The 27,068-nt window shown below is 42.3% G+C and overlaps 1 protein-coding gene across 1 annotated transcript in view; it reads right to left on the minus strand.

Annotated features, from left to right (window-relative positions):
- GAB2 (GRB2 associated binding protein 2) overlaps positions 1 to 27,068 on the minus strand; it is a 197,015-nt gene that overhangs the window by 14,824 nt on the left and 155,123 nt on the right. Inside the window, exon 3 of the mRNA XM_058306046.2 lies at positions 14,262 to 14,505. Within this exon, the coding sequence (XP_058162029.1) occupies positions 14,262 to 14,505 (244 nt within the window). The remainder of the gene's footprint in view (positions 1 to 14,261; positions 14,506 to 27,068) is intronic.

A 27,068-nucleotide genomic window follows, 5' to 3' on the forward strand; every position in this document is an offset into this window, starting at 1 on the left:
AACATTCAAGAACAGACTCATCTTTCTCCTGAAATTTACTTCTTCCCCTGGTGCTGGACATCTAAGCCAGAAATTGAGCGTTACCCATGTTAGGATTTCTTGCTCATCAACCCATCAGGTCCATCTGACTTTTGTTCTGGGTTAATGAAAGGGCTAGTAACTAGTTGCCCTGCCACCGTGCCCAGCCCCTCAGTGATCCTCTCCACATACTACGGACATTTACTTCTCTAACCTCTCAGCTGAGATATTTCAATACTGCCTTACTGCCTGTAAGACTAAGCCTAAACTCATAGGTTTATTCCAACTCCGACAGATTAATCTCTCTGACCTTTTCCTCCTGGTTTCCCTTCCCACTCTAGGATCCTTTCCCACCAAACTTTCCAGTGTTGCCTGGACGCTCCACTTGGTCGAGCCTCTGGGCCTTGCTGTGCTGTGTGCTCTGACTGGAAGGCTTCTGACTTCCATCTGGCAAGCTCCTACTCCTACTTACCCTTCAAACTTGGCTCAGATGGCACATCCTTTTAAGCCGTGTCTCATATCTGCTACCTCCAAGCACGATCGATCACTCGCTCAACTCTGTTCTCGAGCAGATAGCAACTGTTCTCTGTGTTGTGTACCACTGCTACTTGTCCTTTCCACCGACCCAACTGCTTCCTTGAGAGAAGAAACTGCCTTATTCATTTCTCTCTCCCAGATTAGTGCTTGCCACCGACTAAATAAGAAGTGTTTGTTGCATGAACAGGCAAATGAATAAACAAACAAATGAATTTTAAAAAATGTTGGTGCCACCGTCCCCTTTCCTGAGCTTGAACCAGAGCTCAGGCTCCAAATTGTTTGGACCAGCTGGTCAGAATCCTTCCCCTTTAAAACCCACTAGCCTGGGAAGCGGACTTTGGCCCAGTGGTTAGGGCGTCCGTCTACCACATGGGAGGTCCGTGGTTCAAACTCCGGGCCTCCTTGACCCGTGTGGAGCTGGCCCATGCAGAGCGCTGATGTGCGCAAGGAGTGCTGTGCCACACAGGGGTGTCCCCCGCGTAGGGGAGCCCCACGCGCAAGGAGTGCACCCCGTAAGGAGAGCCACCCAGAGCGAAAGAAAGTGCAGCCTGCCCAGGAATGGCGCCGCCCACACTTCCCGTGCCACTGAGGACAACAGACGCAGACAAAGAAACAAGACAGCAAATAGACACAGAGAACAGACAACCGGGGCCGGGGCGGGGGGACGGGGATGGGGAATTAAATAAATAAATAAATCTTTAAAAAAAAAAAACCCACTAGCCTATGTTCCAACCTCCCTCTACCCGGCATCTTCCACTCTAGCTCACAGAGCTACTGCTCATTCCCAAACAGGTCCCACGTAGTCCAAGCTAGCGTCATTCACCTCTCTCTGGAAAGCTTCCTTGAAGCATAAAAATTTACACAGCGTTCAAAAGAAGCCATTTCCTTCCACGAAGGTTTTACAGGTCCCCTGATTCTCCTTCTTGTATTTAGTTACTCCTCCTATGCTTCCATGCCTTACCCTGCCTCGTGATAAAGTCATTGGGGTCTGGGTCTCCACTTCTACTGGACCAGGTGCCCCTGCAAGGCAGGAAACCACGTCTTGTACCCTTGTGCAGTGCCTGGCACGTGAGAGGTAACATAGATGCAGGTTGAAGGGGACTGATCACTGCTTCAGGGTGCAGGCGAAAGGAAGTGAATAGGGAAACAGACTTGTCCAAAGTCACCACTCGGAAGGTGGCAGAACTGGTTCTAGCACTCAGGTCTCTGCACTCCCTGCTCCCACAGTTCAAACTATGACAGTGATTTTGGGCAAGAATCAGGAGGGGAAAATTCTGCAAATTCAGAATTCCTGCAGTCTTTACTACTTTAATATTAAACCTTTAAATGTGGGATGGGTACACTGGGAAGCAGGAGATGTGGAGAGAGATCGACCAGAGGCTTCTCTTACAGGGATGTGGGCTAAAAGAGGCTTCATAAAATGGGCAAGACACTGTACCAGGCACATGACATGCAACGTCACTTTTAATCCCACCAACAAGCTCTGAGACACAGCTATTACCCTCATGTATCAAGTGAGGAAAACAGGAGATAGCAGAGTTGGTGCAGGAAGATACTTGAACACAAGCATATATGTAGGGGAGCTCTCTGGGATAGAAAGTTTAGGAAAAAATACTTTCCTCCCCCAAACCAGCAGCTCAGTGTCGTTCCTTCCCACTCCTGGCTGCCAGTTGTTCCACTGTGGAGCTATCACACCAGTTTCTGCATATGCTTTAGGCTTATTATCAACCCCACTCTACCTTGGCTTTTAGGAAGAGTTTCCTAGTTTTTCTAGCCACTTCAGTGTATACTTGTTCTTTTGCACATTTTCATATAATTTTATGTGAAGGTTTCTATAATTACTACTAAATGTTTTTGCTCTTTTCCAACCTACTAGATTTTAAGTACCTTAATGTTGAAGGGCCCAGTTTGATTTTTTAATGGGTATGCTCCTATTTAAAGAAACCGAATATATAAATGCTTTAAGTGAATTACCCACCATTTAGAGTTATATAACTCACTGATCTTAAGAAGTCATTTGGATGATCCTCCTGCATCTGACCCATCAAATGGATCTTTCCTATGAGGGAAGAAAACTCAGAAAAACCTGTCGTATAATTCTTAAGAAGTGAGGCAATCTTTGTATCTCACACCCCTCTGGTCGCAATTTTGAGATTGCCTTCTCTCCGTGGTGGCAGAGCAAAGCTGTATATCTGAAATGGAATAAAACTAAAAGGGGTATATTCTGCCTCTGGTCAATCAGTCACGAGGTGAATGTATGAAGGAACTTGGGAAACAATGAATCACTGGCAAGCCCTCCACGGACATTTCTGCTTTCCCCTTTCACCAGCCGTCTTACGGTAGAATGTTGCTGCAGTCAATGCACTTTCATTCTGGCATCTCATCCCTTGAAATTTCAACACCCTCACCCCTAGCCCTCCCAGAATTAAGGTTTTCCAAGGCATGTGATTTAGCTCAATGCATCACCTGTTAGAGGTTTAAAAGCCTCCTTGAAATAAGATGACAGAGAAGGGCCAGAATCTGTACTGAGGCCCCAAAGGCTGGAGGACAAAAATAAATCCAGTGAAACTAATTTGTCTGCAGAGATAAAAAGGACTCTGCTTGTCTTCATAGTGTTAGTACAAAACTCCTTCCATTAGCATTACTATTCTGAATAGGTACTTATTTTAGCTCAGTGCAATTTGAGAACTGAAGTCATTTGAACACATACTATCTAGTACTTGAAGGAAGAACAGTGGCTATTAATGCAGTGAAAGTAATGATAAATAATTCATAGTTTTATCTCTAAGGAGCTTAATTCACTGTACCCTCATATCAGATTCCTCCAAAAATGAAAAAGGGAATTGACGGCAGACTGGTATGTATGGAAGCTTCAGTAAATACTGTATTTCTTCAGACATATTTATGTCTAGTCTGTGCTAGGCAGAAATGTATGAGCTGGTTCTCTCTTCAAAGTCCCTACTCAAAAGTAACCAAATAGGATTATTTTGTAGATAAATGAGATAACTACTGTAAAAATGCTTTGTAAATTGTAATGCATTATTCCTTCTTTTCCAGAACGCCTACTGTGTCATGTAAATGTCAGCAGCAAAGGTTAAAGCTCATCCATATCCATGCCAACACTTGGCATTTTTAGTCTTTTTTATTTTACCCATTTCAATGGATATGAAGAAAAATTTCATGGAGGTTTTTAAAATATGCATTTCCCCAATGACTAAGCGTCTTTTAATGTGCTTATTGGCCAAGTGCATATCTTTTCTTTTGGTGAAGTGCCTGTTCAAATCTTTTGCCCAATAAAGAAAACTGCGTTATCTTCTTACTATTAAATTGTAAAAATTCTTTATGTTCTCTTGATTCAAGTACATTGAGAATATTTTCTCACATTCTGTGACTTGCCATTTCATTTTCTTAATAGGGTCTTTTCAAGAGCAAAAGTTTTAATTTTTCTTTTATGTTCCCTGCTTTTTGAGTCCTTTATTAAAAATTTTTGCTTACCCAAAGAACACAGAAATGTTTTCTTCTAGAAGTTTTATAGTATTTGATTTTACATTTAGGTCTATGAAACATTTAAGTTTATGAAGATGTAAAAAATCCTGGGCTTTTCTTTGTTGGGAGGGTTTTTTTTTTTTTTTTAAGATTTTATTTATTTCTCTCCCCTCCCCCCTCTGCACCCCAGTTGTCTGTTCTCTGTGTCTACTTGCTGCATCTTCTTTGTCCGCTTTTGTTGTTGTCAGCGGCACGGGAATCTGTGTTTCTTTTTGTTGTGTCATCTTGTTGTGTCAGCCCTCTGTGTGTGTGGCACCATTCTTAGGCAGGCTGCACTTTCTTTCCCGCTGGGTGGCTCTCCTTATGGGGTGCACTCCTTGCGCGTGGGGCTCCCCTATGTGGGGGGCAACCCCTGTGTAGCAGGGCACTCCTTGTGCACATCAGCACTGTGTGTGGGCCAGCTCCACAAGGGTCAGGGAGGCCCGGGGTTTGAACCGCGGACCTCCCATGTGGTAGACGGACGCCCTAACCGCTGGGCCAAGTCCACCGCCATGTTGGGAGGTTTTTGATTACTGATTCAGCTTCTTTACATATTATTGGTCTTTTGGTAATTTGTGTTTTTCTAGGAATTTGTCCATTTCCTATGAGTTATCTAATTTCTTCGTAACAGTTGTTCATAGTAGCTTCTTAAAATCTTTTTTATTTCTGTGGGTCAGTGGTAGTATGAGCCCTTCCATTTCTGATTTTAGTTATTTGCATCCTTTCTTTTTTACTTTTATCTATCTAGCTAAAGTTTTGTCAACTTTATTGACCTTTTCAAAGAATCAACTTTTGGTTTTGTTGATTCTATTGTTTTTTATTCTCCATTTCATTTATTTCTGCTCTAATCTTTATTTCCTTCCTTCTGCTCACTTTGGGTTTAGTTTGATCTTCCATTTTTACTTCCTCCAGTTGTGAGGTTAGGTCTCTTTCTTTTCATTATTATTTTTTCTACTTTTTTAATGTCAGCATTTAGAGCTATAAATTGTCCTCTCAGCATCCCATACGATTTGGTATGCTATATATTTGTTTTTATTTGCCTCAAGATATTTCCTAATTTCTCTTGTGATTTCTTTTTTTTTATTTTAAAGATTTATTTTATTTCTCCCCCCCCTCACTGCCCCAGTTGTCTGTTCTCTGTGTCTATTTGCTGCGTCTTCTTTGTCCTCTTCTGTTGTTGTCAGCGGCATGGGAATCTATGTTTCTTTTAGTTGCGTCACCTTGCTATATCAGCTCTCCGTGTGTGCAGCACCATTCCTGGGCAGGCTGCACTTTCTTTCGCGCTGGGCGGCTCTCCTTATGGGGTGCACTCCTTGCGCGTGGGGCTCCCCTAAGTGGGGGTACCCCTGTGTGGCAGGGCACTCCTTGTGCGCATCAGCACTGCCTGTGGGCCAGCTCCACATGGGTCAAGGAGGCCCGGGGTTTGAACCACAGACCTCCCATGTGGTAGACGGACGCCCTAACCACTGGGCCAAGTCTGCTTTCCATCTTGTGATTTCTTGTTTCACCCACTGGTTGTTTAATAATATGTTCCTATACCTCTCCATTGGCCTATCTTTTTGTTGTACCTTTACAAATTATATCTTTATATGTTGTATGTCTAAAACTATTGATTTGGCATTACTTTTTATGCATTTTCATTTTAGAATCTGTAAGAAGTAAAAAGTGAAGTTACATACCAAAAAATACAAAACAGTTGAACTGGCATTTATAATTATCCATGTAATTACCTTTACTGGAAGTCTTTATTTCTTTATGCTGCTTTGCTCCATTGTCTACCGTCCTTTCCTTTCAGTCTGAAGAACTCCCTAAAGTATTTCTTGTAAGGCAGTCAAATGGTGACGAAATCCCTCAGCTCTTGGTTATCTGGGAATGTCTAAATTTCTTACTCATTTTTGAAAGACAGTGTTGTAGGATATAATTCTTGGTTGGCAATTGTTTTCTTTCAGCACTTTAAACATTTTGTTCCACTGCCTTCTTACCTCCATGGTTTCTGATGAGAAAGCAGTCATTTAACCTTACTGGGACTTCCTTGTATATAACACAGTACTTTTTTCTTGCAGCTTTCAGAATTCTCCTCTATTCCTGGGCATTTGACATTTTGACTACTATATGTCTGGGTGTGTTCTCTTTGTGTTAATCTTGCTTAAGGTTTGTTGGATTTCTTGAATGTGTATATTCATGTCCTTCATTAAATTTGGGAAGTTTTCTCCCATTAGTTCTTTGATTATTCCTTCTGCCCCTTTCTCTCTTCCTCTCTTCTCCTTCTGGGATTCCCATAATATATATATATTGTTATATTTGATGGTGCCCCACAGGTCTGTTAGGTTCTGTTCACTTTTTTAAATTCTTTACTCTTTCTGCTTCTCAGTATGAAACATTTCAACTGTCTTATCTTTGACTTAACTGATTCTTTCTTCTGCCAGCTCTCATGTGCTGTTGAAACCCTCTAGGTAAGTTTTTATGTCAATTGTTGTGGTCTTCAACTTCAACAGTTCCGTTTGGTTCCTTTTTAGAATTTCTCTTTACTAAGATTCTCATATTGTTCATTTATTGTTTCCCTGATATCATTTAATTCATTTCTCTGTGTTTTCCTTTATCTCCTTGAGCACAGTGAAGATCATTTTTTAGAAAGTCTTTGTTATGTCCAAAGTCAGCTCTTTGTTTATGGTTGCAGGATTTTTATCTTGCTCCTTTGGGTGGGACATCATTTCCTGCTTCTTACATTTTAATATTTTAAAGTGTAAACTCTGAGATTTAGTCCCTGAGCAATCTGTTCCTTAAGTCTGTATCCAGATAGTGATATGATGGAGATTTCCCTGAGTACGGACAAACAAAAAACAAACCAATGCAAAAACACACCTTTCACAGTCTTTGCAAGTTGGCTCTGTGTGGTGCTCTTCTTCAGAGTTTAACCTTTCTATCAGGAAGATAAGCCTGAGGTAGATGTGAAGTGCAGGAGTCTATTTTTTCTGAGTCTGTTTCTTGTCCTGGGCTTGGGCTTGCTTGTGGCCTTAGGAAATCCTCCATCTTCAGGAATTCAAATGTTCCCTCTACTCCCTTTCTTCCCCCTCCTGGGTGTGTTATTATATTACTTAAAACAGGTAATACTTTGACTTCATTGTTTCTTTAGCTGTCTGCAGGCTGTTTCTTTCTGCAGGGCAAGTTCTCAGAGGGCAAGCCAGAGAGGAGTTTCATGGTTCAGTCTTTCAGGGTAACACTCAATAGACTGGTGCCAACATAAGGTACCCCAGTATATGCAGACGTGTTACTCTGCTTCTTCTGGGTCAGGGCCAGGGCCAGGGGCTCACAATGGGAGTGCAGGCTGACTTCACAGGGGAGGCAGTGGGGGAAGGGCCAGCAAGGGTGACACAAACTTTTCCTGTTTTTTTAAAAGTTGTGTTTTCTTGATGCAGTACTTACTGCAACCCTTTAACTGTTTTCTGGAGGTTTGAGGAAGATGGCTCTGCCTGGTTTTGCTACTTGTTCAAAGATTCTGTGGGGGAACTGCACCCTACAGCATCTTATGTCTCCATCTTGGTTGACCAGAAGCCTCCTTATCTTAAGTTTCTTTTTGAGTGGTGCAGTATATGCTAAGGGTTGATGTTCTTTTTAAAAATTACTCCTGTATGGATTCCAACTTTTTTAGCATCATTGTTGAAATGACTTTTCTTTCCCGACTGGCACCTTTGTCAAATACACACACCCACATATATATTTTCCTGGACTCACTATTCTGTTCTAGTGATCTAAATGTTTATCCTTTCTTCAATACCACACAATCTTGATTTCCTTAGCTTGAAAGGAAGTCTTGAAATCAGGTATTATAAATCCCTTTTTTTTTTTAGGTACCAGGGGCTGGGGATTGAACCCAGGACCTCGTATGTGGGAAGCTGGCACTCAACCCTTAAGCCACATTAGCTCCCCTGAGTTGGTTTCCTCGTTTCTTTTGTTTGTTGTTTTTTCTAGGAGGCACAGGGAACTGAACCCAGGACCTACTACGTGGGAAGCAGGCACTCAACTGCTTGAGCCACATCAGCTCCCCTTGTTTTCCTTTGTAAGCTGACTTTCTCTATTCTAACTTATTTGGATTTTCACATACATTTTAGAATCAGCTTATCTATTCTTATGAAAAAGCCTGCTGGGATTTTGATTGGGATTGCACTGAATCTAGATATCAGTTTGGGAAGAATTTCTATCTTAATATTATTGGGCTTTCCAATTCATAATTACAGTATATCATCCTCCATATTAAATTTTCTCAGCAATATTCAATAGTTTTAGTGAAGATATCTTACATGTCTTTTGTTAAATTTACTCCTAAGTATTCCATGTTTTTTTCCTGGCACCATTGTAGAAATAATTTGAAAAAGTTACATTTTCCAGTTGTTTTATGCTTGTTAAATCCACCTATTAGTTCTAGTAGTTGTTTTCTAGATTCCTCAAAGTTTTTTACATAATCAAGTTACCTATAAATAGAGACAGTGTTACATTTTCCTTTCTGATATTTCTGCATTTTACTTCTTTTTCTTCCTATTGAACTAGATAGTATCTTCAGTATAATGGTGAAGAGAAATGGCAGGAGCAGATACTCTCTCCTTGTCCTTGATTTTAGAGTAATATGTTCACTATTTCTCCATTAGGTATAATACTAGCTATAGCTTATGTTAGATGCCCTTTACTTATTTGAACAAGTTTTCCTCTATTCATAATTTGTGGGTACTTTTTCTATGAAAAGTTATTGAATTTTGTTAAATCATTTCTCTGCATCTATTGAGTTATTATATGATTTTTCTCCTTTATTCTCTTATGTGATGAATTACATTGGTTGGTTTTAGATTGCTAATCCAAGCTTTCATTCTTGGGATGACTACTTTGTCATGATGTATTATCCCTGATATATATTGTTGGATTTTATTGCTAACATTTAAAAAAGACATTTATGCATCTATATTCACAAGAAATGTTGTTCTGTAATTTTCTTTTCTGTAATCTTTGTCAGATAGGGTTATATTGGCCTTATAAAATACATTGTCAAAGGACTCCCTCCTTCTTTGTCTCCTGAAAGAATGTGGGTAGGATTTGTGTTAGTTCAACTTTGAAGGTTTGACAGAACTCACCAGTAAAACTATTTGGCCCTAGAATTTTCAAGGTATTTACTCAAGAGAAATGGAAAAAAAAAAAGTCCCCACAAATATTTGTACATGACTGTGTATATACAAATGCATCTTAATTTGTAATAGCCCAAAACTGGAAACACAAATGCCCATCAATGTGTGAATAGATAAACCAATGTGGTATATATACATACTTAATTACTGTTCAGCCATAAAAAGGAACAAACTAATAAGTGCAACAAAATGGGTGCTTCACAAAAGCCTTATGCTGATTGGTACAATAGTATATACTGTCTGATTCTATTATATAAAGTTTTAGAAAATGCAAGCTAATCTTTAGTGACAGAAAGACTGCCAGTTGTTCCTGGAGAATGATGTAGAAAAAGGGATGAATTAAAAAGTGATATGAGGAAACTTTATGTATGTGCCAATTACTGTTCTTCAATTATCCCACAGTAAATGTAAATATATGAATAGAAAAGAAAAGAAAAAACATCCTCTGAGTGAAAAATCAGTAACAATTATACAAACTGAGCACAGAGAGGGGAAAAAATAATGAAAAAAGTGAACGAATAGTATCAGTGACCTGTGTGTGGTATCAAGTGGTCTAGCACGTAATTTGACTCAGTAGAGAAAATAGGGCTATTTCTGTTGCTCTTCCTTTATTACTGAAGATCCCTGTTTCCTTCTGGTTCCATTTTGTTTCAGTCTGAAAAATGTCTTTATCATTTCATTAAAGCAAATATCCTGAAAATTCTCTTATTTTTCCTTCATCTAAGAATGTTTTAATTTAGTTTTCTTTCTTGAAGGATAGTTTTGCAGGATATAGAATTCTGGGTTGACTGATTTTTTTTTTCTTTTCACCGATTTTAAGTGTGTTTTCCTTTACCACGTGCAATATTGTTACATTAGGGGCTTTAAAATCTGTGTCTGATAATTCCAACATTTGGGTTATTTTGTGGCATTTGCTTTTTGCCCTTAAGAATTAGTTACATTTTACTAGTTCTCTGAAAAATTTTGGGTTAAAGCTCGGATGTTGTGAATGTTATGTGGTATAGATTCTGGATTTGGTTATAATCCTCTTGAAAATGGTGATGCTTTTGTTTTTGTGGGCAATTAACCTGGTTAGGTTCAGACTGCAAGTACTTTCTCTCTCCTAATGTGTGTAGTGGCTCAAATCTCAGTTCAGCTCCTAAAGTGTCTGCTATATTGGTTTGGATCTGACCCATACACACGTAGCTCAAAGTGAGGCTGAGGTTCACGAGAGCTCATGCCCAGGATTAGGAGATCCCTTCTCCATCTCTCTCTACTCTGGGATTCTCCACCCCCTTCTATCCCTTAGGGGTTCCTTTCCTGGTTTCTCTACCTAGAAAGATTGAATTTTTATGAGAGTTTAGTCACCTGCCCCACTGTGCTAGTTTGTGATGGATCCTACCCTGGGGACAAATTCAGAAAACTCCCTCTGTATAGTTGCTTCTCCAAAATTTTGCTCCTCTTCTCATTCCTCATTCTACCTCCTTTTGTTTAAAGAATCTTTGGGTAATTGCTTTTTCCATTTTGTCCAGAGATTTTAGTTGTAATCAGAGGAAGGGAGAGCCAATGGTAGGCCTCTGCCACTATAGGGGAACTGAAACTAAGTTCTTTTTCAGAGTTTCTATATCTCTTCACCCATTATATCCATGTTTTTCTATAGCTTTAATAATATAGTTAAGACATTATTTTAAAGTATTTGTATGTTAGTTCCAAAATCTTGGTGATTTGTGGTTTGTTTCTATGGACTGAGTTTTCCCCCAACTATGGGTCATCTTTTATAGTTTCCTCATTTATCTAGTAATTTCTCATTGTACACTGAACATTTTGGATGGTATGTTGTAGGAACTACCTTCATGGGAAAAAACATGTAAATTCAATTTCACCCTGGAAAAGAATAGTCCCTTCTTTCAAGAGTCGATTCTCTTCCAGTTTCTGTCTGCTTTTTGGTTGTGTTAAGATTGTGTTAAAAATATTTTATCCAGTGTTTACAATTGTTATAGTATGCTTAGTATGAGACAAGTTACTCCATTACTCTCAGAAATAATGTATCTTTGGACTGAAGAAAGCTTCCTTCTCGCCCTCCCCTACCACCCCCATGCTATTCCCTGAATTTTGCAAACATTATGTATTTTTATTTTCTCCAGTAATTCTCCCTGAGATCCTGCTCATCACCCTCTTTTTCCCACACCCACCAATGAAATCAAAGACAGAGATAAGCAGCAGCTTGCCAAGATCTGAAGATAAAGCTGCTCCCCCAGCTGTAAGTTCTAACTCCTCTATTATCGATACCACTCTTCAACACAGATTTGTTCAAATATTTATTGTGTACCTACTATGTGCCTTGGTTCCTGTCTTCAGAGAGCAGTAGCAGATCTATATAAAAATCCATAACCCAAAGCAGAAAGTTCCAACTTCTGTGAGAGGCAACCAAAAACTGCTTTGGGAATTCAGAGAAGAAATGAATTCCAGTTAGGAAAATTAACAAAGGCTTTAGAGAGGAGGTGGGGATGCAAAGAGTAGCCTATAACTGTTAGGTCAAGCAGAGACATTTATGTATTCGTATTCTCTTGCTTTAGCAGTATCATGGGAGTGGCTGTTAATATTACATAAAGCCTTCTACTCAAAGTGTGATCTGCTGACAAGCTGTACTGGCATCATCTGGGGGTTTATTAGAAAGACAGGATTTCAGGACCCACCCCAGGTTTACTGAATCAGAATTTTCATTTCAACAAGATCCTTGAGTATTTCATAAGCACATTAAAGTTTGAGAGGCACTAATATAAAGCACTTCATTTTCACTAGAGCTTTGATTTTAAGACCTTACATTCTCTACTCCCAGGCAATCATACATACAGTAGAAAGGGATGGGGCACAGGGAGAACAACTGGCAATATGTACTTGCGTATCACTGGGCACTTTATGTATGTCTTGTCATTTAAGGCTCATTAATAAGCCTTTTAATTAGTAATTCCCATTCTGCGGATGTGGAAACTAAAGGTTAAGGAGGTTAAGTAACTAGCCCAAGAGCACAAAGTAGAGGAACCTGAATTTGAACCATATCTTACTGACTTGAAAACCTGTAATATCCTTATTCTACCACATTGCCTGTCTCTGTCTGTTAATCAGGAGAACCAGGAACTATTTATAGTTCTGCCACTAACTAGTTCAGAGATCTTGGACTATTCATTCTATCTTTTTAGAACTCAGCTCTTCATGTAGAACTTGACAGAAGTTGAATTAGTGAAAGTTCACAAACAAATGAATCATGCTATTTCAGTAAAATGGATATTTGAGGCAACCTTAAGATTATGTGTTGGCGGCCCCTGTTTTGATATGGTAAATGACTCAGAAAAAACAAAAGTAGAGGTGCATAGAGGAAAGGCATCAGGACCAGAAAGGAGAAGACCTGTGTTCTACTCCTATTTCTGCCTTTCCTTTGTTGTGAGCTTCAGCGTCTTCGTCTATAAAATGGAGATAAATTATCTACACTGGCTGTTTCTCAGTGTGCTTGATTGTTTCAAGTGGGACTGTGTATGAAAAAGTGTTCTGTGAAGTGATATATTAATATAGCCATTTCTCTAATTGCTTTAATTTTCATAGTTTGAATTATATGTTCCTAAATGGATTTAAGGAACACAATTTGTAATCTGCTGGACATGGTAGCAATTAGGAATCAGCACTGGCAATACCCATTAACTGCTTTTTTAATCCTAATGATGGGAAAAAAGGTCATAAAAATAAGCACAACCACTGTACCTGAGCTGGTGGTGGTAGAAAAACAAAGACAATTGTTTTAGAGCAGGGCATCTTTGCTCTAGAGCAGCGGTTCTTAACAAGGGGTCTGTGAGCTTGAATTTAAAGAAAAAAACCACATTATTCCTGTGGGGACGTACTGGTGCAGGTGTGATATATTAATTAAATAATACACAGTATAGTGTGAACTTCGTAAGGGGTCTGTGGTTTTCACCTGACTGGCAAAGGGGGTCCATGGAACAAAAAAGGTTAAGAACCCCTGTTCTGGAGCTTTCTGTGATAATGGAAGGGATTTATATATGTGCTGTCCAACATGGAGCCACTAGCCACATATGACTACTGAGCACATGAAACACGGTTTGTGTAACTGAGGAGCTAGATTTTAATTTAATTAATTTTAATTAAAATTTAAATGGACACATGGATAGTGGCTATTGTATCAAAAAGGGCAGTTCTAGAGTAATAGTGTGATATGGATTTGTTCAATAATGTCAAGGTTTTATAGCTCTGCTCTTTTTTTTCCCTAAACTTTTTATTCTGAAATACTTTCAAACATACAGGATAGTTACAAAAATAATACAAACCTCACACAGAGGAGAACTACAGCCCCACTCTTATGGCCAACAAGTAAATTAACTTTGTTTGTTACCATTTTGAAACTCTAGTCCCCAATATGCCTCTTATTTTCCCTCTAAATCCATAATGGAAAGTTTCTCTGGAACCAAATTATCACTTTATTGCAATATAGACAATAAAATGTGAAGGCTATATAAGAAAAAAAGATGTTTTGTTATATATATGTTTGGTTCACCTAAAAAGATACTGTTTTACTCCCTGTTTTTTTAAAAAATTATTATTTTTATTCCCCCGCCCCTTATGGCTTTTGCGTGCTGTCTGCTCTTTGTGTCCATTTGCTGTGTCTGTATTTATTTATTTTACTCCCCCCCTCCCCTCGCCCCTTGCGGCTTGCTTGCTGTCTGCTCTGTGTCCATTCACTGTGTGCTCTTCTGTGTTTTTTTTCACTTGTCTCCCTTTTTTTGTTGTGTCACCTTGCTGAGTCGGCTCTCCGCAGCACTTGCCTGCCTTCACAAGGAGGCCCCGGGAGGCGAACCCAGGGCCTCCCATATGGTAGATGGGAGCCCAACTGATTGAGCCACAGCCGCTTCTCCTCCCTGTCTTTTAAATTAAAAAAAAAAAAAACAAACAGGCCAGGAACTGAAAAGTCATAGGTCCTGTGAGTGATCACTCCACTAACCAACGCCCACGGCAGAGACCTACCTTGCATTTTCTGCTCTCCGGCTTATGCACTGGTGCAGGTAGAGATACTCCTGAGGTGCACTGGTGGACAGGGTGGGCTGCAGATGGTTTGACACAGGGGGCTCAAATGTGAACAGGGTTGGCTGGCTGGAGTGTGACGGGGCTGAGGATTTCCGTTCTCGGAGAAGGTGCTGATTGGAGATGCTGACCTCGGCTGGAGAAGAGCGGGGACCATGACTGGCTGAGGAAATGTTTCTCAGGGAGTCTGTTGAAAAGGAGAAAGAGTTTCGTGAATGAAAAGGAAGGAACGGTGTTCTTATTCCAAAGTGGGTTGTCAGAGGAAAAAAATAGTATTAAGAGCAGAGGAGCACGAATCTACTAGTACTGTTCTCTCCCTTACACATGCTTGCTTCTTTTCTTCCCACCCAAAGGAGAGGGCTGCAGCCTCTTGGCTGAATTGGCCAAAGAAGAGATACTCTGTACCTCTGGGACTCTCCCTGGAGGGCCCTGTAGGCCACGCTCCATCCCGACCCAAGCACACCTGCCCCACTTCCAGGCGACAGGGCTACTTGTGGTCCAGGAGTACGGCCCTGGCCCTCGGTCGAGGCCAGCTTGGGGAACCTCTTTGGTGGTTCCTGCTGTCTTCGCCTTGCTGGATCTGGAAAGGCCTCCTCCCTCAAAGCTATGGCCGGCTTTGTGGGCTGAGGATTCATTACCTGAGGCCCTGGGCTTTGCCTTGCAGTATTAAAGACAGGAGCACAACTACTTTTGGAGCTGTCCCTCAAGGCTCCTACAACCTGCCCTTCCAAGTCCTCCAAGGACAGTGCTCTTCCCCACCTGCTGACTCTAGTACCCTTCTCTGTCTGTTGGACTTTTACTCTCTTAACCTTCATTTAATTTCTTATTTGTTATATGTTATATGTTACATGTTAGAAAGAAGTGAGGTATTAAGGACTGATAACAGTTTAGAGCGCTACACCCCAAGCCAAGGGATTATTCATATGCCTGGCTCTCTAAACTTAGCTCAAATTCCTTAGCATAATATACAAGGTTTTTCAGAGTCTGATCTATTTCCTGCTTTTCTCGTCCCATACGGAAGGCATGTGGAAGCATCATCAGTCCCTCAACCCAGCAGTCCCTTTCATGCTTCTTTGTTTTGGCCTATGCTGTTCCTTCCACCTGGATTTCACTTCTCTTCTGTTGGCAAACTCTTGTGCAGACTTTAAGACTCCCCATGGACATCACGTTCTCTCTGAAACCTTGCTGGACCGGGTCCTTCTGGGGGCCGATAGCACTTGGCCCGTGTTTCCATTATACCTGCTGTCACTCTGCTTCCTTGCCTAGCCCCCTGGGTTTCTGAGAAGAATGTGATGTGGTTATCTCTATAGTCCCTGCAGTTACCTCATGAAAGACCAGGTATGTGGCAGTTTGAGATTATTTATGAATCCCGAAAAGGGAAAGATTGTTTTGTAAACTAATCTATTCTGGGTGTGACTGCTTTTACTATATTGGATTCAGTTGAGGAGCCCTTGATCAAGTTACCTGTTAAGATCAAGGCTTTGATTCCACTAGGGCAGTAAGGCGTGACTCAGGTTGAGTCCCCACTCCCTTGATGGGCTGATAGAAACAGACACTCACTCACCAGGACACACGAGAAAAGGAGAGAACTTTGCCACGTGATAGAAAGGAGAAGGCTCAAGCAGCTAAGGCCCCGGGGAGAGATGCGCCATTCACCTGATAGTTTCCTGCTGATAGAGGAAGCCCTGAGAGGTAAGCCCTAACCAGGAGAAGGAGCACTGGAAGCCGGGAGGGAAAGGAGAGACCAGGCAGAGATCAGCGGCCGTCTTGCTTGAACACGTAGCAAGTGACTTTAGTGAAAGGGCAATCTTGAGCTGGACTCTTTAGGGCCTTGTAACTGTAAGCTTTTACCCCAAATAAATACCCTTTATAAAAGCCAACAGGTTTCTGGTACTTTGCATCAGCACCCCTTTGGCTGACTAATATAAGGTATATTGAAGGTTCTTAAGTCCATGTTTGCAGAATACACAGAAGCATTCATTCATACCACTCAATAATTCCAACTGTGAAACTTCTTGTTCAAAATAAACGAAAGCTTAAAGATGTAATTTTAGGCAATATGATAGCTGGTGGAGGATAATGTTTTGGTGGTGGTGATCATGGCTTTCTAGGGTTATTCAAATCCTACCAGAGGGGACACAGTTTCTTTCCCACTCCGTTTTCTGACCTATTTTAGACTGTACTCTTCTCAGGGCCCTAGGCAGGATCACGAGCTCATTAATGTTCCACAGCATTAATTACTTTCCAGTCTTTTCTGATGTTGGGCAAGGACAACTTCTGCCAGTGTAAAACTGAAAAACCCAACAGGCCTCCGGGGAAAAACGGTGCCATTGACAGCTGCATCGACCTCCAAAATGAATTCCCATTACAAGTCTCAGAGTGAACTGGACGTTTGTTAACAAGATCAATGGCTTCATTACTCCATTAGATTTGCAAGATGAACTTGCTAACAGCACAGGAGAGCAGGTTTATGCTGGCCGATAAAAGTAGCCACAGCACCAGGCAATGGACAGACACCGCAGCCTAAGGAGAAGACACAGGGAAGGTGCAAAGAGGAAGCCGCTGGTGGGATTCTCCCTCCTCTACTGTCGTTTTTGGACGCCTCTGCCTCTGCCCATTCTCCAACGGGGGCACTCTTCAGGATTCTGCCCCAGACCCTCCGATAGTCTCAACTTACTCTGGAGACTCCTGTGGAATAATCGACCCACTCCCACAGTTTTAGTTACCGCCTGTGTGATGATACCCTCAAGTCTTAATCTTCGGCTCATTTCTCTCTCCTGGGCTCCCTGTTGCATTCTCTGCCTGATATCGCCATTCAGATGTCCCCAGGCAAGTCAAGCTCAACAGTCCAAACTGCACCCCTCCACTTCCTCCTGTGTCTTCTCACTGAAGTCCATTAACATCACCATCCAATCAAGTGTTGAAGCCAGGAACCCAGGCATTACCCCCCATATATGTGTGTGTATGTGTGTGTGCATGTAAAATGAAAAAAATTGAAGCTCAGAGAAGTCAATGTATTTGCTTCTTTCCTGTTCTCAACAACCATGTCTTGTCATTATGTCACTGGCCTGCTGAAAGCTCAGCGGCTCCCGTGATCCTCAAGAGGACTATCAAAGTCAGCACTGTCTTTAAAATCATTTTTCTGTTCATTTCTTCAACTTTCTTTACCAATACTTCCTCGTGCTTTAAACAAAATTCCAGGAAAATACCAAGCTCTCTCTCACCACACTGTGTGACACAACTCAATAAATATGTGTTATTATAAGTGACTATCCTTGTTCTTAGGAAATGTATGTGGTAGTAGTAAATGTTCAAGGAGCATAATGTGAACAACCTACTCTCAAATGTTCCGAAGACTGATAAATAGAAGGAGAGATCGGTGGAAGTATGGATATATTCAATGATATGGAAAACATGGCAAAACGTCAAAATTAGTGGATCTTGGAAACTGGGGGGTGTGGGGGTATGTTTGAGTTCTTTGTTGGGGCCTGCATTATTCCTGCAACTGTCCTATAAATTTAAAATTATTTTAAAGTAAAAAGGTTAAAGAGAAAAGCAAATACATATTGATTTAACAGATGAAGTATATAGCATAGTAATTTACTGGCTCCTCATTGCATTCAAAATAAAATCCAGGTTCCTCAATCTGACAAGAAAAGGCCATTTTGTCACAACCTACTAATCCTGCCTTGTCACTCAATACATCCTTCACGCCCCGTTTGTTGAATGCTTGGGCTGTGGGTATATAAAAAAGAGGACTGACCCGCCCTCAGGTCTGGAGCCCTCTGCCCAGAGCTCAGGCTGTTGAGTCAAATCTGTGACCCAGTCTATTTACTTATCTACCTGAGGGACGTCATTTCACCTCTCTGAGTCTCAATTTCCTTATTTTCAAATCATCATGGGATAAGATATAATGAAGACATGCATAAAAGATCTAGAAAACCTTGCCTGTTGTAGGCACGCAAAGCATGTTCTGCTCAATTCTGTATCCCCAGTACCCAGAACAGTCCTGGTGCACAGTAGCTATATGAATGAATAAAAATACAAATATGTCTGTTTCCTGTGGTCAAAAATCAAAGAGGTTTTCAAGGTCTGATAAGAAGATGAAGTAGGGGTTAGGATGATTTGGGTTTACTGGCAACAGTAAACACAGTGTTATATCCCATAATTAAAGTTTTCAAATATATTTCCAAATATTTTAAAAAACAGAAGCTATGGCGCACGTAACAGAAAATGCAGTGGGCTAGCAGTCAAGTGCCTTAGCTGTGTTCCTGGATCTGCATTTAGCTTGCTATTTGAACTTGGGCAAATCACTTAGCCTTTGTGTGCCTTAGTTTCCTCAACTGTAAAAGGTACTATTACCACTCGTCCCAGTTATGGCACAGGGTTGCTAAGAAGATCAGATTAAAACACACACACACCAAATACTTGTATATGAATATCAACAGTAGCATTATTCTTAAGAGCCCCAAAGTGGAAACAACCCAAATGTTCATAAACTGATACATTTCTTTTTAAAAATTTGTTTTCACAACTATATCCATATGATATATCTATATAATGGGATATTATTCAGCAATGAAAAGAACAACGTACTGATACATGCCACAACTTGTATTAATCTTGAAAACATTATGCTAAATGAAAGAAGCCAGTCATAAAAGGCCATGTATTGTGTATGATTCTGTTTACTTGAACGATGTCGAGACTAGATAAACCTGTGGAGACAGAGGTGGATTACTGGCTGCCAGGGGTTGGAGGGTGGTGCTGTGGTGGGGGAAGAGGAAGCCTAACGAATGGATTCGGGTGATAAAATGTAAAAATCAGATTGTGGGGCAGGTTGCCTAACCCTGTGAATACTACAAACATTGAATTGTACATTTTAAATGGGTGACATGTAGTATGTGAATTATAAAGCTATTAAGGAAAAACAGGTACATACATACACAAACCCTTGGCAAAGTATGACATGTTCAAATACATGCAAGGGATTAATAGTAGTCTATTTAAGTACATCTGACCTTTTTAGTTTTCTCTCTTTTTCTTGTGGAGAAAAAACAATATCCAATAAGTATAAAGTCCTTCATAAAGTGTATTGGATTAAGAGACTTTTACTCCTTCCTACCTTCAGGTCCCCAAACCTCATTCTTACTCCAACCCACTGTTGAGGCCTTCACCCCATAATCACAGCAAGGTGATGTGAGTTTCAGCAAAAAAGTAGGAGGAACCCAGAGTTTTGAGTGAGAAGACTAGAACTGCAAGTCGATTGAAATTCTACTGTCCAGTGAGTGGACCTCATGCATAAGACAGGAGTCAGGGACTGGGGATCCAGTTCTCTTGCTGCCCCTGACCAGCTGTGAGGGCATGGGCATGGCTCGCTCTGCCTTTGAACTTCGTTCTCACGCCTATAAAATTTTGGGAGGCTAAGCCCTGGCCTGCCGATTTTACTGGACTGTTCTAAGTGTTTAATGGGATGACAGTTGTGAAAACAAATTTCTCCACACACATAAAATGTTAATAGGATTTATTTTTATTACCTAGGTACTTCATATAGGAAAGCTGGAATATTCCCATCTATTTCCAATAAAGGAAAACACAAACATTAAAAAAATACATGGCTGGCAAAAAGTGAACCCTCATGTAAACTATGGACTTGAGATACAAATAATCTATCAATATTGGTTCACCAGTTGTGAAGCAGGCTATTAAGATAGGGAATCAATAGATGGATCTGGAACCTGGCAAGACGTCCACGTGGACTTCAGTAATCCCCAAGATGGCTGCTGGAAGACCCTCCCCAAGATTCTGCCATTCACAACAAAGACTTCTTCTGGAAGCCAGGAGAAGCCCCAGACATTCCCCATGGACTTTATCATTGGGCGCTCATGGGGCATAGAAGGGTGGGGTAATCAGTTGAAACAGCAAACAGACAACCAGCAAGATGATAGCGGAGTAAGGAGCTCCTAGAGTCAGCTCCTGCTACCGGGCAGTTAGCAAACACCCAGAGCTCTCTGGAGCTGCTGAAGCACCTGTTTGGGGGTTCCAGGAGACCAGAAGAGCATCCTGCCACTCCTTGGGGGAGTGGAAGGAGGAGACTGCCCATCTACAGAGAAGACTTTTGTAAGTAGAGCGCTCCATGCCCCGGAGGCCGGTGCCCATCCTCTACTGGAGGCACAAGCTGCCTTGGGAGCTGTTCCATGGCTGGAATGGAAAGCTCCACTTCCCCAAAACAGGGGAGGAAGACATGGTTGGGCACCAATTTCAGCTACTGATGAGGAAATTCAGTGGGCTACAGTATGATCTTGAGGACAGCTGAGGTTTAAGCCTGTCCAGGTCAGAAAGAGGCCAGGAGCTGCCATCTTAACTCGCCTGGCACAAGGGGAAGCGGGGCGGACTGAAAATCCCTGTGCTGGTGGAGACGAGTTTCTTCCCATCCAGATCAGATTGCAGATCTAGCCTAGGCCCCAGTGCCACATCCAGCAGGGAGGAAGCTGCGGGGACCTGCACCAGCCTCTCCGGGAAATTACCAGCCAAGCCATGGAGGCTGGTGCCCATCCTCCACTGGAGGCACGAGCCGCCCCATGAGCTATTCTGTGACAGGAATTGGAAGCTCCATTTCCCAGAAACAGGGGAGGAGGAGATGTTTGGCTGCTGATTTTGGCTACTGATTGGTAGACTTGGCTGGCTAAGAGATAATAACCCTGGGAACAGCTGGGATGTGAATCAGCCCATGTCAGAAAGAGGCCTGTGGGTGCCATTTTGACTCCAACCCCAGCCTGAAGGGAAGCCGGGCTGACTGAAACTCAGTGTCGGCAAGAACTATTTTTTTCTTAAAGATCAGCCTGCAGCCCGCTTCAGCCCCACCTCTGGCTCCAACCTATATAAGTAACTGCAGGTAACTTTGGCTGCCACAGACTGAAATTCAGAAGTCTACCAGAGCAACTATGGTCATCTTGGACCCACACTGCATAGATTGCTGCCCACACCTGCAGCTCCATCCCTGCCCCAGGTAGGGGAGAAAAGGATGTGAAGCTGCATCAGTCTCTCTGGGCAACTACAGTCTAGGCCTGCACGTGGATTATTCCACATAGCTGTGACTCTATCCCTACCCCTGGCAAAGGAGAAAGTTGGAAGAAGCTTCACTGGTCCCTGGTGCAGTGAGGGCAGCTTGAGCCTCCACAGCTTACAGCACCAACTACATGCTTGGCTCCTACTGTGCAACCAGCAAGGGAGAAAGGGCAGGAAGCCCTAAACTAAAGAGAAAAACTGCACCCAGAATAAATACTCTAGTAAGCCAGATGCGAAGACACCAACAAAAAATTACAATCCACAGCAAGAAACAGGAAGCTATGGCCCAGTTAAAGGAACAAGATAAGTCTCCAGATGACATAAAGGAGTTGAGACAACTAACTACAGATGTTCAATCAAATCTCCTTAATAAATTCAACAAGATGGCTAAAGAGATTAAGGATATTAAGAAGACATTGGATGAGCACAAAAGAATTTGAAAGCATACATAGAAAAACAGCAGATCTTATGGGAATGAAAGGGGCAATCAATGAAATTAAAAAAACATTGGAATCATATAATAGCAGATTTGAGGAGGCAGAAGAAAATCAAGAGGAGTTCATTGCCGTTATGACCAGTGACATTTAAAGAATTACAAGGAGAATCACTAAGAATGTTGCAGTTACTATCTTATACTCTATTTTTTTTTGCCTGGAGCCATGTAGAAAAAAAGAAATCAATAGTACTTCTTTCCAAAAGGACCAAAACCAGGCATCTTATGTATTTGTATTTTACTACTGTTAAGTTTCTTTGTCTAAAAAGTATTGTTAGTACCTAAATAGTTGTTTTCTATTTATAAAATAGGTTTTATATAAAGTTTAAAGCATTGAATCATGAAAAAAACACACAAAAAACAGCAAACAGCTGGAACTCCTCCCCTGACAAGGCGTGGAATAATTAACAGTTCAAAAGGCTGCGCATGAGGCCTGAAGGAGCGCTCTCGTGCTCTCTCTCGCCTGTGGACCCCTGTCCTGCCCTCTGTGAACTGCTCTCGCTGTTTTTCCTTTGCCATGTGGCCATGCAAGTAAACCTGGCATTTATAACTCATAATGGGGAATTGTAGTCTGTAAGTCAGCCCTCTTTATCACTTTTCAGCCCCTTCCTCTCTACCTGGGACTTCTGATCTGTTATTTTCTCTCACTTCTCTTCCCTCCCCACCTGAATAAATTACTGGCCTAACGCACCCGATGTGCTTTTGAAAATCATTTCTGCAGCAGCGTAGTCGGGAACCTAAATAAAATCTGGTAACAGTTGTAAAAAATGTACCACACTAATGTAAGATGTTAATAATAATGGGGCAAATCGCGTGTGGGGGTGGGGAGGGAAGGTTTAGGAACTTTATGTACTTTGTGTGCAATTTTTCTGTAAACCTAAAGCTGCTCTGAAAAGGAAATTTATTATTAAAAACAAAACACAACAGTATGGCTGGGTTTTTTGGACACTCAGCAGTAAGACTGCTGAAATGATATGCCTTGGGTCACTAGGAAGGTCAGTCGTGCAGCAAGAGGAAAACAGGGGCTTCCAGACTCCTCGCCCAGGCTTCTATCTCCAAGTCTAGACTGAAGATAATGCCAACAAATGCCTGAGTCAATTTGTTTTCTTTTAAACAGGGTTTTATTTTTTTCTCTTCTTCCTGGCTTCCTTTTTTAGGGCTCTACAAAATCACTCCCCTTCCTTTCCACAATCACCCTTGGGAAGGCTGCCCAGCATACAAACACTCCTCCCACCTCCCTGCGAAACTCTACAACAGGAAAGGTCTGAAGGATTTCAGGAGAGGAGCCCACCCAGCCCAGCCCTCGACCGCCCAGTGATAACGGGAGCAGGAAAGGGGCCATTGGCCGGAGTTTCTGGAAAAGATGACTGGCCAAATAATGACTAGTTCCCTTATCTCGGTGCCCTTTTTGTCTTAATCCTCCCCCAAACATCTCCACCCTCAAGCCTCGGTGGGTCTCAGCACCCCTAGGCTTTAACAGGTAAAGTGGTAGAACAAAGAACGTGTTGGAGCCTTGGCGCTCGCTCCGGCTAGATTCAAACCTGGCTCTGCTAAGCCCCCAACTCTGTGGCCTTGGACATGTTGCATAAACCTCTTTGAGTCACACTTGCTCAAAAGGGATAATATGTACATTGTGGTGAGGACTCACAGATCATTGTAGGTAGAGCAGTTAGCACAGAACGTAGCCACTCTGACTGCTCTATCCCTGGGTCACGCACTGTGCCGAGACTTTGAGACTGGCCGAGAAACAGAAGTTGTTTTCCAAGCTACTGCCGATGCTTAGAGGGTGACTGTCACTGATGGAGTCACAGCTATACCCTGTGTAGATGTCCACACGGGGAACATCGAGAAGGAAAAGGACAGTGATGAGTAGAACAATCACAGCTTCCGGTTACTAAGTATCCACCACGTGTACTAGTCTACCTCATATATATAAATGGAAGCTCAGAGAAGTTAATGTACTCTGCGGTCACACAACTAGGAAGTGGCAGAGTCTAGGTCTGAAGAGGATCTAACTGTCTTCAAAGTCCAATCTTTTCCACCTATGGGATGGTGATGGAACTCTAAGGGTTCGAATGGGAAGAAGATGATTGATAAAAAACTTTTGAAAACAGAAGAACCTTTTAAGGGGTGAGTGGTCCCTGTGGAAAGCTACTGGTGAAGGGTCAGATGGGTGAAGAATTCTAAAAACAAAAAGCACACTGACAAGTCCTGAAGACATGACTGGGTCAACAGCTCCAGGTCATTGTAACTCACCATCAGAAACCTGAAATTATTTAAGAAAAAGTAATCTTCAGAATTGGTACACATAATGACTCCATCCTATACATTAACTCACATAATGTGGCAAGGGGAAGGGGCCTTGGAGTCCACTCCTTCAATTATCATAGCTCACCCCCCCATCCCCAACCCCAGCCAGGATCTCTTATGTACAGTTGGAGAAACTGCCGCCCAGAAAAATGAGACGATTTGCCCAAGGTCACACAGTAGGTCAGAAGTCAATCCTGTAACTAAATCCTGATCTCCTAGCCCAGGATTTCTCCCACTGAACCAAAAGGAGACGGTACCAACGTGAATGATGTGGTCTCATTAATGTATGTCTGGGGACCACCAAGCCACAAGCTCTGGGCTCCAGGGAGGACACTGGCTGACTGCCCTGGCTCTTTTGTTGTGCACTGACAATGTTACTCACATTTGCATGGTAAGTAAATATTTGCTGGATCAAACTACTAAAGGCTAATACAAACAATTCCCCAAGTTCAAAACTATGCTTCTCCTATGTTTATAAGAACTATAAAAAGCAGAGGAAGAAAAAAGGGGAGACAGACAGTAACATGAGCCCCCATGAGACCTCTCAGGGCTCCACTCTCCCGCCCCCTCCCGAGGCAGATTCTGAGAAGGAACACCATCTCAGCGCTTGGGGGAGCCAAGCCAGAGCATCCTGACCATGAGCATATGATCTCTTGGTCTGCTTTAGCAGAAATCGATTCTGTGAAGGGCAGAGAGGAAACAGAGGGGCTGTAGTGTCAGGCAGGCCACAGTCCCCCGCCACCCCTCCTTACATAACCTCTGCCCTGGGGCATCTTATTTTAGAGAGGGAAGTTCGGACCCAGAGCCTTGCAGAAGGCCTCTCCAGGGGGTATTATCATTGCTTCCTCTAAACCTTTTGCAGCCCTTAACTTGGTTGTTTATTTTAGTTGGAAATTCACAGACCTGTCATTTAAAACTAGACTGTCAGCTGTCAGAAATCAGCACCTAGGCCATATCTGTCTCTCTGATGGTGTTTAGCACACTGTTTGCACCTAGTAAATGTCCTCATTAGAGGTGTCTGATAAGCACGCTGTGGCAGTTGGTTTTCTCAGAATCGTTCCTCTCTGGGTCAGAGAAATGAATGGATCCAAATGCAAAATGTTCCTCAGGGTGGGAGAAATTGTCACTATGTAAGGCTTTCTAGATTGTGTTTCTGTTTTGGGGTAGCAGGTCTACATTTAGCCATATATTGTGCTGTTCATTTTAGAGATCAGGTTATAAACTTTGTTTTTACCTTACCTGATATACCTACTGGACACCTTAGTTGTAGCAGATATTCTCATGCTCCCTGCACTGTGTGGGGGCTTGTGTTGGTTGGGTGGGCCCCTCAAAGAGTTCACTCATATTTGGAACGAAGCACTCCTGTCATTTACTTAGGGTAATGAGTACTTATTACAGGCACTAAGCTAGGAACGACAGGCCAGCCAGAGAGGGTCGATCTTGTTTTTGCTACAAGATTATACTGCAGTTGGGAAGTGCAAATTTTTAAAAAACAAATTTATTTGTTTGCTTATTTATTTATTTGTATCAGGGCCAGGGATTGAACCTGGGACCTCCTATGTGGGAAGCCGGTGCTCAACCACTGAGTCACATTGACTCCCAGGAAAGAGCAAATTTGTATGGCATCTCTCCCTCCTCCCAAGGAACTTTGGTGCTCCTTTAGTATTCCCATAGAAATCAGGTCATCTAGTAGGCACCACAAGTTCACAGGTCAATGATGCATTTGACCCTGTGACCTTACCACAAAAATATAAAAAAATACATCATCGTATTTTTAAGATAACCAACTTTAGAAGACATAAGTTTCTCCCCACGTTCCCCCTGCTCCTTTTTTTACAATGACTTTAACTAAAAACAACTGGCAACCAGTGTAAAACACAAGTGTCAGATATTACAGTGGTGGGAGGGGTACTGCAGCTTATCCAGAATCATCAGCACTGGCAATAATAAGAGTAATATGGAAAATGGATGTGGCTCAACCAATTGGGCTCCCGTCTACCATATGGGAGGTCCAGGGTTCAATGCCCAGGGCCTCCTGGTGAGGGCGAGCTGGCCCACGTGGAGTGCCGGCCCATGCTGGAATGCTGCCCCGCGCAGGAGTGCTGCCCTGTATGGGAATGCCGCCTGGCATAGGAAAGCCGCCCCATGCAGGAGTGCCAGCCAACACTGAGAGCTGGCACAGCAAGATGACGCAACAAAAGACACAGAGGAGAGAAAACAAGAAGACGTAGCAGGACAGGGAGCTGAGGTGGCTCAAGAGAGTAATTACCTCTCTCCCACTCTGGAAGGTCCCAGGACTGGTTCCTGGAGCTGCCCTAATGAGAATACAAGCAGACACAGAAGAATACATAGTGAATGGACACAGAGAGCAGACAATGGGTGGAATGCGGGAGGGGAAATAAATAAATCTTTTTTAAAAAAAGTAATAATACAGTCTAGATGGTGAGGCTGGGATTCTAATAGTTCCAGCTTGCCTAGGGAATTGTAAGATCTGCATTTATGTGAAGCAGAACTTTGGGAGTAGGAGAGGCAGTGGGATGCAGGGACAGGAACACAGGCTTTGAAACCTGATAAAACTGAGTCTGAATTTCACTTTTTCACCGTAGATCCTAGGAATGTCCTTATTTGCAAAATTAGCCAAAGTCCCTAGCACATAGGTATGCCACAAACATTAGTTAGTTATCCATCAGCACAACCTTGTGGGAGCTAACTGGGGATAGGAGGAGATCCTGAACTTTGTGTTCACAGACCTTCAGGCTTTGACCAGAGCCAGGACTGGTTGCAGAGACTACAAATGGGATCAGTTTGCCTTTGTGTGGGAAGCACAGCACCACAGGGCAGAGAGCCTGGCAGGGCCCAACTTCTAGTTGGCAACTCTT

Source organism: Dasypus novemcinctus, chromosome 10 (genome assembly GCF_030445035.2).
Source record: "Dasypus novemcinctus isolate mDasNov1 chromosome 10, mDasNov1.1.hap2, whole genome shotgun sequence".
NCBI lineage: Eukaryota > Metazoa > Chordata > Mammalia > Cingulata > Dasypodidae > Dasypus > Dasypus novemcinctus.